The sequence below is a fragment of the Ammodytes marinus genome (assembly GCF_949987685.1).
Source record: "Ammodytes marinus genome assembly, chromosome: 11".
In the NCBI taxonomy this organism is placed as follows: Eukaryota; Metazoa; Chordata; class Actinopteri; order Uranoscopiformes; family Ammodytidae; genus Ammodytes; species Ammodytes marinus.
In genome coordinates this window covers 32107296-32122762 of record NC_137215.1, presented here as the reverse complement: position 1 = coordinate 32122762, position 15467 = coordinate 32107296, and the positions used below count along the sequence as shown (strand labels likewise).

General features: G+C 41.1%; 1 protein-coding gene across 2 annotated transcripts in view; it reads left to right on the top strand.

Annotated features, from left to right (window-relative positions):
* The first annotated feature begins 4012 nt into the window (after positions 1 to 4012).
* cdk1 (cyclin dependent kinase 1) overlaps positions 4013 to 15467 on the top strand; it is a 78299-nt gene continuing 66844 nt past the window's right edge. Inside the window, exons 1-4 of one of the 2 annotated variants that reach the window (XM_080036230.1) lie at positions 4013 to 4082; positions 4782 to 4824; positions 5010 to 5166; positions 6433 to 6556. In XM_080036230.1, the coding sequence (XP_079892356.1) occupies positions 4788 to 4824; positions 5010 to 5166; positions 6433 to 6556 (318 nt within the window). In that variant the 5' untranslated portion in view covers positions 4013 to 4082; positions 4782 to 4787. Of the gene's footprint in view, positions 4083 to 4121; positions 4206 to 4781; positions 4825 to 5009; positions 5167 to 6432; positions 6557 to 15467 lie in introns of those variants that run through there. The other variant, XM_080036231.1, reaches the window with a different exon arrangement.

The window sequence follows — 15467 nt, the reverse complement described above, 5'->3', positions numbered from 1 at the left end:
AAAAAAAAAATTAATGGACCCTCGGCTGTGTGACTCGGCCCGGCCAAGTCACACAGCCGAGGGCCGAGGTCCCTTCCCTCTCGGGAGTGCCGTGGACATATAAATGTGCTTGCAGGCTGTCAACTTCACCTGAAAGTTAAATAAAACTTTGTCCCAGGCCATTACTCATTATGATCGGTTCTAGGCTGGGCCTGGCCCAATCACACACACAGCAGAGGGCCGCCCATTCAGAGGCTGCATTGAATTGTATTATCACGCATTCAACTTCTACTCTAAGTAATTATGAGCATCTGACGATGGTCAGTTACGTTCAGGGCCGTCGGACTGCGGACAGGCTTGGGAGAGCCCAAGGCAGAAGGGGGCTGCACCCAAAAAAATAAAAACGTATTTTTTCTATTTTTTTTTACTGGCTCAATATAGGCCCCTGATCTTTGAAGGCCCAGAAAAATGTTATTTAGGGGAAAAAACAGATCAGGGGCCTTTCATTCGTCAGTACATTTGTTATTTTTTAAATAACATTGTTCGGGGCTACGAAGATCAGGGGCCGATATTGGGCCATTAAAAAATACAAACAAAGGGAAAAAATCCCCGAAGCTGACTGGATTTTTTAAAGATGTACATTTCTTCTTTCTGCTTTTTGGTCATTCTGTGTCTATAAATTATTCCAGAAAATAGTACTAAATAGCTTACATAGGAAACAGTTGATTTAGCCTTAGTTTTCTCCTCAAAGTGTACCTGATTGATGAATTTTACTTTAACATTTAAAAAAAATCTTCCGGGGGAATGCTCCCCCGGACCCCCCTAGAAGGTCCAGGGTCCACGACACAGTCTCCCAAATACCTGTGAGAAACACTGTGTGTGTGCATGGTTATTAAGAGTCATTAGACCAGGGGTTGTGTTCAAGTACGCGTAATGATTTGGTCATTCATCAATAGAAGCATTGTGTTGTTATCTGGCTCAGAGAGGGACCAGTCACTCATACATTTTGGACTATAGACAAACATAGCTTTTACATGTTTGTATTATAAGACCGCCTCTCAGAGGGCCCATCAGGACTTCCTGTATAGGGGCCCAGAATGTGGTGCAATGCCCCTGCCTCCGCATATCGTATAAATAATCATGGTGGGCTGCCAGGGCCGATTTTTTGTCCCAGTCCAGCCCTGGTGGAAATACTATATATCTATGTGTATAGTATATAGCTCTGGACTACCACCATCCAGGTTGCCCAGTCCCAAAGCTTTCTCTTCAATCAGCTCAGGCTGCCTACAGTTAATACTGCGATTAAAATAAATATATACATTATGTTGTATATAATGTATATTATATGTTATTCATAAACATTTTGGAGAAAAAAAACATGCAAGAATCAAATCTCCCACACAGCAACACTCAAAGTTTATTTGCATATTGTGTTCTACACAATTCACAGTAAATGTGCCAAAAATCAGACGCAGAGATCTTACAAGGGCAAAAAAATTCGGCTTGCGCGCTTTGCGCGCGCGCATCTTCGGTCTCTCTGCCCAGTGTGCCCACCTAAAATTTCTACAGGCCCACCCTAATCTGACTGTCTAGAATCGGGCCTGTATGGAGCCAGGGGTGAGTTCGGATTACAGTGTTCTCAATCAATTCATAGTAACGCACCGCATTTAACGTTCATAAACGAGTACGGCGTTGTAACGACGGAAATAGTAATTAGTTAGATTACCCCGTTACTGAAAAAATAACGTTTAAAATAACGGCGTTATTCCCAGCACTGGTACTAATGTATTAAACATGTCTCTTCTTCCTCTGTAGCATTGTTTTTTCTTTTCGATTTTCATTGTTCAAGAGATATTTGGCTATTTTGCTTCCAGAACATGTTTCATTTCATACTAGTATAAATCAAAGGAAATTTTTTTTTTAAATCAAAATTAAGGTGTTTATTGAACTAAACCTTGTCTGTTTGTGTCATAGGGCGGAAGTTTTGATTTATTTATATTGTTGGTTTTATGTTGTATTTATATTGCATGGTTTTAAAGTGTGTTTTAATTTTTGTATTTGTTTTTGTGGCATGCTTTATTTAGTGTGTGAGTGTTTGAACATTTATTTTACTTGGGAACCCTGGTTTATGATATATTTTTTTCTTAAAAATATGCTGAAAATGCATTTTCAAGACCTGTGCATACTATTTTTTGATTAATAAAATAAATGCTGTATCCAAAAATCTGATCTGTAAAAAAATCACTTCAATATCAAATAAAGATTCAAATATAGCCTATAAAAAAATTGCTTTATTGTAGAAAGTGCATGGAACTAATGACCTAAACAGTCATGAATTCATAAAAACTGTAATATTTCTATATACATTTTGATGTATAGATAAACCCTTTATTAGTGTAAATTGCTACAAGTTTCCATTAAAGGTTCAGTAAGCGGAATGGTCAGTTTAGCTAACTTCCTGTCAGTGACTGCAGTTAGCGGTCCCCTCCTTCGTCCCCATGTCACCAAATTAACATGGGGTCATCTAGCATCATCTCAGATCCAAAAGTGTGATAAAACATGATACAAACCATCAGAACAGACATTGGGAAGGATTTTTACCTGCTCTGCCATTGTAGGCGCATACACATTCACCCATCTCGCTCTGCACGTGCACAGGCAGTGAGACCGGTTTGTAGCGTTCTCTCTTCTGATTGGTTATTAGTAGTGGGATCCCCGAAAAGTTTATTTGCCGATTACATGCAGAGCGAGTGACAGAGAGATCGGCTTTATGAAACGCGCACACCATATAAGTGATCTCTGTTTGAATAAAGAGCGATTTAACACTTATATTAACATAAATAAATCGCTTACTTCACTTTTAAGTACAGATGTGTGTATTTGTATTTCTTGCAGTGGTGACAGTGCTGTAGATATAGCGATGGACCCGCCCATCGGACGTTCGACCCCGCCCCATTCCGCGTGCTGCAGCCAGGGTTACTACGCTTCTGAGGAATGATATGTGCGGGCGCTAACCACTGCTATCTATGATTTGGTTTGACTTGCAAACCAAATCATAGATAGCATATAAAACCAAATCTACCCTCTGGTACAAATAAAGTTATCTTAACCCCCGCTGGTGAACTTTTATGTTAAAAAATCACTGAAGCTGAAGGAAATGGCCTGGAAGGGATGGACTCTCAGAAGAATATTTGTTTTGGGGATTTAATTAAAGAGAATTTATTAGCCTACTCATTTTCAAAGAAACAATAAAAGCAACCATGAAACAATGTCTGATAATAACCCCAATTCCTAAACCAGGCGGTTCCTATTTGTAGCCTATGGAAAATAGCCTACACATCAATTTAATGAGGTGGGCCCTAAGAAGTAGGCTATACATTTCAACATGGGAGTTATTGAATAACAAAATATTGATTGAAATAAAGATGATCATTTTAAGATAGGCCTAGGCCTACATGAAAAACTAAAATGCCAATCAAGAGGGGCGTTCTATTTAGGCCTAGGAGCCTAATGTTTTCTGGAATATTTGGAGACATGAGATTTTCAAATACAAATAAATACAATATTTTATGACAGAATATGCTGGGTGAAACCAAGGTGAAACTCGTAAAAAGCAATACATCGCAAATAAATGTCTCGTTCAAATATCCAATCTAAAAACGTAAAATGTAGACTATATAGCCTATATAAACTCACTTCACTTCGACTGAAATACGGAATATTTCAAAGATGTACACATCACATGGATTCATGTTATGCTGTTTCTATGCAAAACATTTACCAGTAAAAACATTGCTGATAGAAAGAAGTAAGGTAGACACTTTGCCTGGAAGACACAACAACTCGGTTTTAAAAATATTACAACTGCATCGGCGCGTTCACTCCATGGACTATTATAAATTTCAGACCAGCCTCCGTTCACTCCCGCTCTGCCCACATGACAGCATCCCGTTTCCTGATTGGCGGCTTTGAAATGTATTGCGTGAGCTTATTGGTCTGTTTTGAACTGTCGCTGTACTGCGGTCGATTCAAAAGAGTCTGTCAGAATTCCAGCGGCAGTCTGTGTAAAGAGAGTACTTACATCCGAAAGGAAGCACAGTCAGGTAATAATCAATCAATTTAAATAAGTTAAATATGAATGAAGGTATTTGTCAGGTAGGTTGAAAACTGGGCATTTAAAATCTGGACAGAAAGTGGGTCAGCCGCCACTACCAAATCAGAAGAAGGTAGGCTTTGCGATTTAAGATGTGCTAAGCTAACGTTGGTGACCTAAACTCGCTCGTTTAGCATGACGAAGCGAGCATTTTAACGGCTGGGTAACACGTTATATCATTGGTATCGATTTCATTAACGTTAATTTGTTCTAGAAAAAACCAACAACTAATGCTAAAATGTTACGTAAAGAGAAGGAAATGCATAACTTAAAATACAAGATGTAAATCAAACATCCGTGACATTACCTTAGCGATAATTTTCTTTCATTTTACACTTTCAAATACCAACCTATTAGGTTATGGTCAAAGGGCCAAGCCACGGTGGTGTACTCTATTGAATTGAAAATGAGTTGCATGCAAATTCAAGTTGTACATTTTTTAATGCAAGTTACGCTAGCCTAGTTACTTTTCAGTTCGCATTTTTTACATTGTAAGCAGAACAGGTAATGTGTGTCATTGGCTGACCGAAAATGTCGCTGTAGTCAAATCTTAAATTTGTAAAGAATAGTTAAGCATTTGTCAAAGCTACTGGGATAAAAATTATTGTTGCTGAAAAAGCACTCTTGACATCTGAACTTTTTCTTTCAGGCAATAATGGAGGACTACTTGAAAATAGAGAAAATTGGAGAAGGTTGGTCTTAATATTTTCTTGATAATAAAAACAATACTGCAAATAAGCTGTTGAAAAGATGGCATGTTTGGGCTTCATGGAGTTACATTGCCAAAGTTTTCAGCATCCTTAAGATTTTGTTTAAGGTACTTTCATCGACAATGTCACAAATTGCTTAAGATTACTTTGGTAACTTGCTCTTTCAGGTACCTATGGGGTGGTGTATAAGGGCAGGCATAAGGCAACAGGGCAGGTTGTGGCTATGAAGAAGATCCGCCTGGAGAGTGAAGAGGAGGGTGTTCCCAGCACCGCTGTCAGGGAGGTCTCTCTGCTTCAAGAGCTGAAGCATCCCAACGTTGTAAGGTACGCTTACTTTGTGTAGAGTAAAGGGTGTGTGTGCAGAATTTGGACTCTGGTTAAATGGTTTGTAATTTCAAAATTTGATATTTCTAGTTTATCAAATATTAATGCAGATACTTGCAGAGAACAATGGCATTACGGCCTCTGCACACATCCTACCTCTACTGCGCGTCTACCTCGCGTCCAGCTGACTTTTTGTCACTGACCGTGTAATCAACCTAGAGCGGGCACACATCCAACCTCAGACGCACTGCTGATGCGCGTCGGAGGCACGTCTGCAGCGACGCTCCCCTTTACCTCTGGAGGCTCGCCTATTTTTTTCTGAGAGCCGTGCGTCTCTCGGGTCTCTCTGCTTTAACTGATAGAGAAATACTCTGCTGAGAGTCATATTGACTTCATACCGGCAGCTTTCGCTGTAGTTTAACCATTTCCTGGTGTGTCCCTTTCAAAATAAAATGGGGCGCACGGATTACTGTCCAGACTCAATATTAGACTCAGTATAAATCATATGCATCATAAATGACAGGAAAGAACTTCATTTTTAATGGGAATTATCTATGAAAACTCTATGTAGAAAGATAGGGCATTTAGAAGCAGCGCTGCTGCAGCAGCAGCAGCAGCAGCTGCTGAGACGTTCCATGTGTGTCCGAGAAAAGTCCGAGAGACGCAGCAGTAAGGTAAGGCGACGCGCTCCAGAGGTAGACGCAGGATGTGTGCAGAGGCCGTTACATCCCCATGAAATGGACCTAAAAATAACAGCATTGCATGTGAATCCAATTCTTAACAGTTTATGTTTAAATACTGTGTAATCAAGGTTTTTACTAAATATAATAATAAACTGCTTCGTTGCTAGAGGTACCACTAAGAGGATAAAATAGGACCCAGAAAGTCAAGTTTGAGTGTACACCACTCAGTGGTTTCTGAATTTATCAGACATGAAATTACAAAACCGGAAAGTTATCACAGCGACAATCATTTTGTGCTGTCTTGAGTTACGGACATTTCCGTAACAATGGAATCATGCAATGTATGTGACAAAAAGATTTTGCTCTTGCACAAGTTTGATTGACAAGCACTGTGTTGCCAGACTGGTTAAATGATTGTTCAGTTTTAATTTGTGCCAACTTCCTAAATATCCATTGAAACTCTTCACATACAGTTTTGTGAGCAAATGGAAACTGTGGCACCACAGTCTATGAGGAAATGTATACATTTTACTCCAGCCTGAATTTAATTTAACCAGTACATGTATATTTGTGTGTATGCTAGACTCTTGGATGTCCTGATGCAGGAGTCTCGTCTATACCTTATCTTTGAGTTCCTGTCCATGGACCTGAAGAAGTACCTGGACTCCATTCCCTCTGGCCAATACATGGACCCGATGCTGGTCAAGGTATCTGTGTTTGTATATATGAACCTCTGAAAAAGTGGAAAGAACCCACAGAGCCGACTACCGACTTGCTGTACGTTCTGTGCTTGGGGATGACATTAAGTAGGCTGTCATTGTAACGGCGAGTATGATGTCATATTACACAGTGCCCCTTTAAAGGTGCAGTGTGTAATATGACATCATCAAGAAAGCAGTGTTTCCCCTAGAATTTTTTTTAGGCCCGGTGGTAAGAGCTGATGAAGAGTATGCGCGCGTGCATACCAGATTTCTAGAAGGAATTGACCAAAACTAACTGTATTTGGGATGAGCTTCTTTTGACAGCCCGTTAAGAATGAGGGCATAGGGTTATGCTTTCACATTCAGTACGTTTGTACATTTGGTGTTTCCCACAGGATTTTTAGATCCTGCTGGGTGAGAATGGACCTTCTAGGGGGGTCTGGGGGCATGCCCCTGCAGAAGAAAACTTTATCCTTTTAAAGTTAAATGCATCAATCTGGTGCACTTTGAGAGGCGAAATCTGATTAATGTTGTGCTCTGTAAACAACTGTCATATGTCCTGCCTATAACCATTTCCTGTAATAATTTGGCATACATGACACAAGCCATGTAAACTGTTGAAGAAAAACACATGGATTTCAATAAAAAACACTAAGATCTAATATAGACAGGTCCTGTCTAGGACTAATTTCTGGAATAATCTGAATCACCTAACCTTGAAGCTAGCCTACTGAAACATATATATATATATATATATATATATATATATATATATATATATTTTTTTTTTTTAGGCAAATAGCCTTCTTGAAACTAAATTAATTCACATAGGCTACACATCATGATTAGCCTACCAACATGTGTGCTACATAAGGCAAATTCCCTATTCCGACCATTATATTTCATCTAGCCTTTTTCTCAATTTAAAACATAAAAATAAAGTAGCATTGAAAATACAAAAAAAAACTAGAACTGCAAGCAGTTTTGACCGGGGGCCAAGCCTCCGACGCAACTCGTCGTCAACCACTGCGCCGGCCGCTCACTCCACGGAACCTGTGGATGTAAAGTTTTTGACCGTGGGATGTTCGGTGTGGGAGTTGTATAGGCATCGCTGTTTATGGATGAATTTCGCGAAACTGCCACGGTGGAACGATGCAGCTCAATTCACAGAACAAGCGGATGTCAAGTTTTTTAATGTGCGATGTTTGGTTGGAGAGTTATGAGCAAAAGCAGATTGTCAGCCTTGACAAAATGGCCGCCGGAGCTAATTGCACAATGTAATGTCAATGGACATGCTAACATTCCCGCCTTTTTTCTTTGACGGAAAAAAAAAAATCTAATTTTATTAAAAAGTCCCTTAAACATTAATATTTCTTGGCCATATTTTTTCTATAGACTCGTGTATGCCCCTTGATGGTTTACCGTGAGTTTTAAGAAAATTCCTCCTGCCAATTAGGAGATATAAAATGTCCTAATTTATGGCGCCCCCTTGTGGCGAAATTCTCCAAATTTTTTATTGAACACAATTAAGGGTAGCCCCAACATATATTTAAAATTTGGACTTGATCCGACTTATGATTTTGGATTTATTAATTTTTTAGTAAAACGTAGCTAATCAACAAATATTCAAAGCGCTACCGTTTCGTTATCGATGGTCGGATCAAAATTCTGTGTGATAATTTCTTTCCGTGTGGGTCGGTAGATGTTCTGTGCAAAGTCTGGTGTCAATTGTCCAAAAATTGTGGGAGGAGTAGCGAAAAATATGTTTTTCAGTTTTCGCGATTTTGCGAAAAATCTATAATATCGCAAATGGGCGTGGCCTATGCCAAATGATGCATCTGACTCCAGTGCATCTGTGTATATAAAGTTTTTGACTGTGGGACGTTCGGTGTGGGAGTTATGACCCCAAACGCGTTTTCCTTCGTTGTAGCGCCACCTAGTGGCCGGCATGTCTGAATTTTTGTCGTATGCGTAGTCCGGACGGACCTGGATCTAGTCATGCAATTGGCATGTCTGCACCCTTTACGGTTTGGGCTGTGCACGCAGTTTTAGGGAGGTACAAATAATAACTAGAACTGCAAGCAGTTTTTACCGGGGGCCAAGCCTCCGACGCAACTCGTCGTCAACCGCCGCGCCGGCCGCTCACTCCGCGGAATCTGCGGATGTAAAGTTTTTGACCGTGCGATGTTCGGTGCGGGAGTTGTATAGGCATCGCTGTTTACGGATGAATTACGCGAAAGTGCCACGGTGGAACGATGCAGCTCAATTCACAGAACAAGTGGATGTCAAGTTTTTTAATGTGCGATGTGTGGTTGGCGAGTTATGAGCAAAAGCAGATTGTCAGCCTTGACAAAATGGCCGCCGGAGCTAATTGCACAATGTAATGTCAATGGACATGCTAACATTCCCGCCTTTTTTCTTTGATGGAAAAAAAAAATATCTAATTTTATTAAAAAGTCCCTTACACATTAATATTTCTTGGCCATATTTTTTATATAGACTCGTGTATGCCCCTTGATGGTTTCCCGTGAGTTTTAAGAAATTTCCTCTGGCCAATTAGGAGATATGAAATTTCCTAATTTATGGCGCCCCCTTATGGCGAAAATTTCCAAATTTTTTATTGAACGCAATTAAGGGTAGTCCCAACATATGTCTAAAATTTGGACTTGATCCGACTTATGATTTTGGATTTATGAATTTTTTCGTAAAACGTAGCTAATCAACAAATATTTAAAACGCTACCGTTTCGTTATCCATGATCGGATCACAATTCTTTCAAATGATTTCTTCCCGTGTGGGTCGGTAGATGTTCTGTGCAAACTTTGGTGTCAATTGTCCAAAAATTATGGGAGGAGTAGCGAAAAATATGTTTTGCAGTTTTCGCGATTTTGCGAAAAATCTATAATATCGCAAATGGGCGTGGCCTATGCCAAATGATGCAGCTGACTCCAGTGCATCTGTGGATATAAAGTTTTTGACTGTGGGACATTCGGTGTGGGAGTTATGACCCCAAACGCGTTTTCTTTCGTTGTAGCGCCACCTAGTGGCCGGCATGTCTGAATTTTTTTGTATGCGTACACGGCCCGGACCTGGATCTAGTCATGCAATTGGCATGTCTGCGCCCTTTACGGTTTGGGCTGTGCACGCAGTTTTAGATGACTACAAATAATAATAATAACTAGAACTGCAAGCAGTTTTTACCGGGGGCCAAGCCTCCGACGCGACTCGTCGTCAACCGCCGCGCCGGCCGCTCACTTCGCAGAATCTGTGGATGTAAAGTTTTTGACCGTGGGATGTTCGGTGTGGGAGTTGTATAGGTATCGCTGTTTATGGATGAATTTGGCAAAACTGCCACGGTGGAACGATGCAGCTCAATTCACAGAACAAGTGGATGTCAAGTTTTTTAATGTGCGATGTGTGGTTGGCGAGTTATGAGCAAAAGCAGATTGTCAGCCTTGACAAAATGGCCGCCGGAGCTAATTGCACAATGTAATGTCAATGGACATGCTAACATTCCCGCCTTTTTTCTTTGATGGAAAAAAAAAATATCTAATTTTATTAAAAAGTCCCTTAAACATTACTATTTCTTGGCCATATTTTTCATATAGACTTGGGTATGCCCCTTGATGGTTTCCCGTGAGTTTTAAGAAATTTCCTCTGGCCAATTAGGAGATATAAAATTTCATAATTTATGGCGCCCCCTTATGGCGAAAATTTCCAATTTTTTTATTGAATGCAATTAAGGGTAGCCCCAACATATGTCTAAAATTTTGACTTGATCCGACTTATGATTTTGGATTTATGAATTTTTTCGTAAAACGTAGCTAATCAACAAATATTTAAAACGCTACCGTTTCGTTATCGATGGTCGGATCAAAATGCTTAGCAAGGTTTATTTCCGTGTGGGTCGGTAGATGTTCTGTGCAAAGTTTGGTGTCAATTGTCCAAAAATTGTGGGAGGAGTAGCGAAAAATATGTTTTGCAGTTTTCGCGATTTTGCGAAAAATCTATAATATCGCAAATGGGCTTGGCCTATGCCAAATGATGCAGCTGACTCCAGTGCATCTGTGGATATAAAGTTTTTGACTGTGGGACGTTCGGTGTGGGAGTTATGACCCCAAACGCGTTTTCCTTCGTTGTAGCGCCACCTAGTGGCCGGCATGTCTGAATTTTTTTGTATGCTGAGATTTCACGGACCTGGATCTAGTCATGCTATTGGCATGTCTGCACCCTTTACGGTTTGGGGTGTGGACACAGTTCTAGCGGCGACAAATAAGAATAATAATAATAATCGCCACTAAAACAATAGGGTTCCCTGCCCCGCAGGGCTTGGGAACCGCGTTGCTGTGCAAAACGCGGTCCCAGCTCCTGCTCGGGCTTGGCCCCCTAACTAGAACTGCAAGCAGTTTTTACCGGGGGCCAAGCCTCCGACGCAACTCGTCGTCAACCGCCGCGCCGGCCGCTCACTCCGCAGAATCTGCGGATGTAAAGTTTTTGACCGTGGGATGTTCGGTGCGGGAGTTGTATAGGTATCGCTGTTTACGGATGAATTTCGCAAAAGTGCCACGGTGGAACGATGCAGCTCAATTCACAGAACAAGTGGATGTCAAGTTTTTTAATGTGCGATGTGTGGTTGGCGAGTTATGAGCAAAAGTAGATTGTCAGCCTTGACAAAATGGCCGCCGGAGCTAATTGCACAATGTAATGTCAATGGACATGCTAACATTCCCGCCTTTTTTCTTTGACGGAAAAAAAAAAATCTAATTTTATTAAAAAGTCCCTTAAACATTACTATTTCTTGGCCATATTTTTTCTATAGACTCGTGTTTGCCCCTTGATGTTTTACCGTGAGTTTTAAGAAAATTCCTCTGGCCAATTAGGAGATATAAAATTTCCTAATTTATGGCGCCCCCTTATGGCGAAAATGTCCAATTTTTTTATTGAACGCAATTAAGGGTAGCCCCAACATATGTCTAAAATTTGGACTTGATCCGACTTATGATTTTGGATTTATGAATTTTTTCGTAAAACGTAGCTAATCAACAAATATTTAAAACGCTACCGTTTCGTTATCCATGTTCTGATCAAAATTCTTTCGTATGATTTCTTTCCGTGTGGGTCGGTAGATGTTCTGTGCAAAGTTTGGTGTCAATTGTCCAAAAAATATGGGAGGAGTAGCGAAAAATATGTTTTTAATTTTTTGCGATTTTGCGAAAAATCTATAATATCGCAAATGGGCGTGGCCTATGCCAAATGATGCAGCTGACTCCAGTGCATCTGTGGATATAAAGTTTTTGACTGTGGGACGTTCGGTGTGGGAGTTATGACCCCAAACGCGTTTTCCTTCGTTGTAGCGCCACCTAGTGGCCGGCATGTCTGAATTTTGTTGTAGGCCGGGAGGCCGGGGGTCTGAACTAGTCATGCAAGTGGCATGTCCCAAACCTTTACGGTTTGGGCTGCAGCACCACTTTTACTCGGAGAAAAATTAAAATAATAATAATAACAATCCTTACAAAAACAATAGGGTTCCCTGCCCCGCAGGGCTTGGGAACCGCGTTGCTTTGCATACAGCGGTCCCAGCCTGCTCGGGCTTGGCCCCCTAATAATAACTAGAACTGCAAGCAGTTTTTACCGGGGGCCAAGCCTCCGACGGAACTCGTCGTCAAGCGCCGTGCCTGCCGCTCACTCCACAGAACCTGTGGATGTAAAGTTTTTGACCGTGGGATGTTCGGTGCGGGAGTTGTATAGGTATCGCTGTTTATGGATGAATTTTGCGAAACTGCCACGGTGGAACGATGCAGCTCAATTCACAGAACAAGTGCATGTCAAGTTTTTTAATGTGCGATGTGTGGTTGGCGAGTTATGAGCAAAAGTAGATTGTCAGCCTTGACAAAATGGCCGCCGGAGCTAATTGCACAATGTAATGTCAATGGACATGCTAACATTCCCGCCTTTTTTCTTTGATGGAAAAAAAAAATATCTAATTTTATTAAAAAGTCCCTTACACATTAATATTTCTTGGCCATATTTTTTATATAGACTCGTGTATGCCCCTTGATGGTTTCCCGTGAGTTTTAAGAAATTTCCTCTGGCCAATTAGGAGATATGAAATTTCCTAATTTATGGCGCCCCCTTATGGCGAAAATTTCCAAATTTTTTATTGAACGCAATTAAGGGTAGTCCTTACATATGTCTAAAATTTGGACTTGATCCGACTTATGATTTTGGATTTATGAATTTTTTCGTAAAACGTAGCTAATCAACAAATATTTAAAACGCTACCGTTTCGTTATCGATGGTCGGATCAAAATGCTTTTGAAAAAATCTTTTCCGTGTGGGTCGGTAGATGTTCTGTGCAAACGTTGGTGTCAATTGTCCAAAAATTGTGGGAGGAGTAGCGAAAAGTCAGTTTTGCAGTTTTCGCGATTTTGCGAAAAATCTATAATATCGCAAATGGGCGTGGCCTATGCCAAATGATGCAGCTGACTCCAGTGCATATGTGGATATAAAGTTTTTGACTGTGGGACGTTCGGTGTGGGAGTTATGACCTCAAACGCGTTTTCCTTCGTTGTAGCGCCACCTAGTGGCCGGCATGTCTGAATTTTTGTCGTATGCGTAGTCCGGGCGGACCTGGATCTAGTCATGCAATTGGCATGTCTGCACCCTTTACGGTTTGGGCTGTGCACGCAGTTTTAGGGAGGTACAAATAATAATAATAATAATAATAATAATAACTAGAACTGCAAGCAGTTTTTACCGGGGGCCAAGCCTCCGACGCAACTCGTCGTCAAGCGCCGCGCCTGCCGCTCACTTCGCGGAATCCGCGGATGTAAAGTTTTTGACCGTGGGATGTTCGGTGCGGGAGTTGTATAGGTATCGCTGTTTACGGATGAATTTGGCGAAACTGCCACGGTGGAACGATGCAGCTCAATTCACAGAACAAGTGCATGTCAAGTTTTTTAATGTGCGATGTGTGGTTGGCGAGTTATGAGCAAAAGTAGATTGTCAGCCTTGACAAAATGGCCGCCGGAGCTAATTGCACAATGTAATGTCAATGGACATGCTAACATTCCCGCCTTTTTTCTTTGACGGAAAAAAAAAATCTAATTTTATTAAAAAGTCCCTTAAACATTACTATTTCTTGGCCATATTTTTTCTATAGACTCGTGTTTGCCCCTTGATGTTTTACCGTGAGTTTTAAGAAAATTCCTCTGGCCAATTAGGAGATATAAAATTTCCTAATTTATGGCGCCCCCTTATGGCGAAAATGTCCAATTTTTTTATTGAACGCAATTAAGGGTAGCCCCAACATATGTCTAAAATTTGGACTTGATCCGACTTATGATTTTGGATTTATGAATTTTTTCGTAAAACTTAGCTAATCAACAAATATTTAAAACGCTACCGTTTCGTTATCGATGGTCGGATCAAAATTCTTTCGTATGATTTCTTTCCGTGTGGGTCGGTAGATGTTCTGTGCAAAGTTTGGTGTCAATTGTCCAAAAATTGTGGGAGGAGTAGCGAAAAATATGTTTTGCAATTTTCGCGATTTTGCGAAAAATCTATAATATCGCAAATGGGCGTGGCCTATGCCAAATGATGCAGATGACTCCAGTGCATATGTGGATATAAAGTTTTTGACGGTGGGACGTTCGGTGTGGGAGTTATAGCCCCAAACGCGTTTTCTTTGGTGTAGCGCCACCTAGTGGCCGGCATGTCTGAATTTTTTTGTAGGCCGAGAGGCCGGGGGTCTGAACTAGTCATGCAAGTGGCATGTCCCAACCCTTTACGGTTTGGGCTGTGGACACAGTTTTATGCGGCGAAGTATAATAATAATAATCCTTACAAAAACAATAGGGTTCCCTGCCCCGCAGGGCTTGGGAACCGCGTTGCTTTGCATACAGCGGTCCCAGCCTGCTCGGGCTTGGCCCCCTAACTAGAACTGCAAGCAGTTTTTACCGGGGGCCAAGCCTCCGACGCAACTCGTCGTCAACCGCCGCGCCGGCCGCTCACTCCGCAGAATCTGCGGATGTAAAGTTTTTGACCGTGGGATGTTCGGTGTGGGAGTTGTATAGGTATCGCTGTTTACGGATGAATTTCGCGAAAGTGCCACGGTGGAACGATGCAGCTCAATTCACAGAACAAGTGGATGTCAAGTTTTTTAATGTGCGATGTGTGGTTGGCGAGTTATGAGCAAAAGCAGATTGTCAGCCTTGACAAAATGGCCGCCGGAGCTAATTGCACAATGTAATGTCAATGGACATGCTAACATTCCCGCCTTTTTTCTTTGACGGAAAAAAAAAAATCTAATTTTATTAAAAAGTCCCTTAAACATTACTATTTCTTGGCCACATTTTTCATATAGACTTGGGTATGCCCCTTGATGGTTTCCCGTGAGTTTTAAGAAAATTCCTCTGGCCAATTAGGAGATATAAAATCTCCTAATTTATGGCGCCCCCTTATGGCAAAATTCTCCAGATTTTTTATTGAACGCAATTAAGGGTAGCCCCAACATATGTCTAAAATTTGGACTTGATCCGACTTATGATTTTGGATTTATGAATTTTTTCGTAAAACGTAGCTAATCAACAAATATTTAAAACGCTACCGTTTCGTTATCGATGGTCGGATCAAAATGCTTTTGAAAAAATCTTTTCCGTGTGGGTCGGTAGATGTTCTGTGCAAACGTTGGTGTCAATTGTCCAAAAATTGTGGGAGGAGTAGCGAAAAGTCAGTTTTGCAGTTTTCGCGATTTTGCGAAAAATCTATAATATCGCAAATGGGCGTGGCCTATGCCAAATGATGCAGCTGACTCCAGTGCATATGTGGATATAAAGTTTTTGACTGTGGGACGTTCGGTGTGGGAGTTATGACCCCAAACGCGTTTTCCTTCGTTGTAGCGCCACCTAGTGGCCGG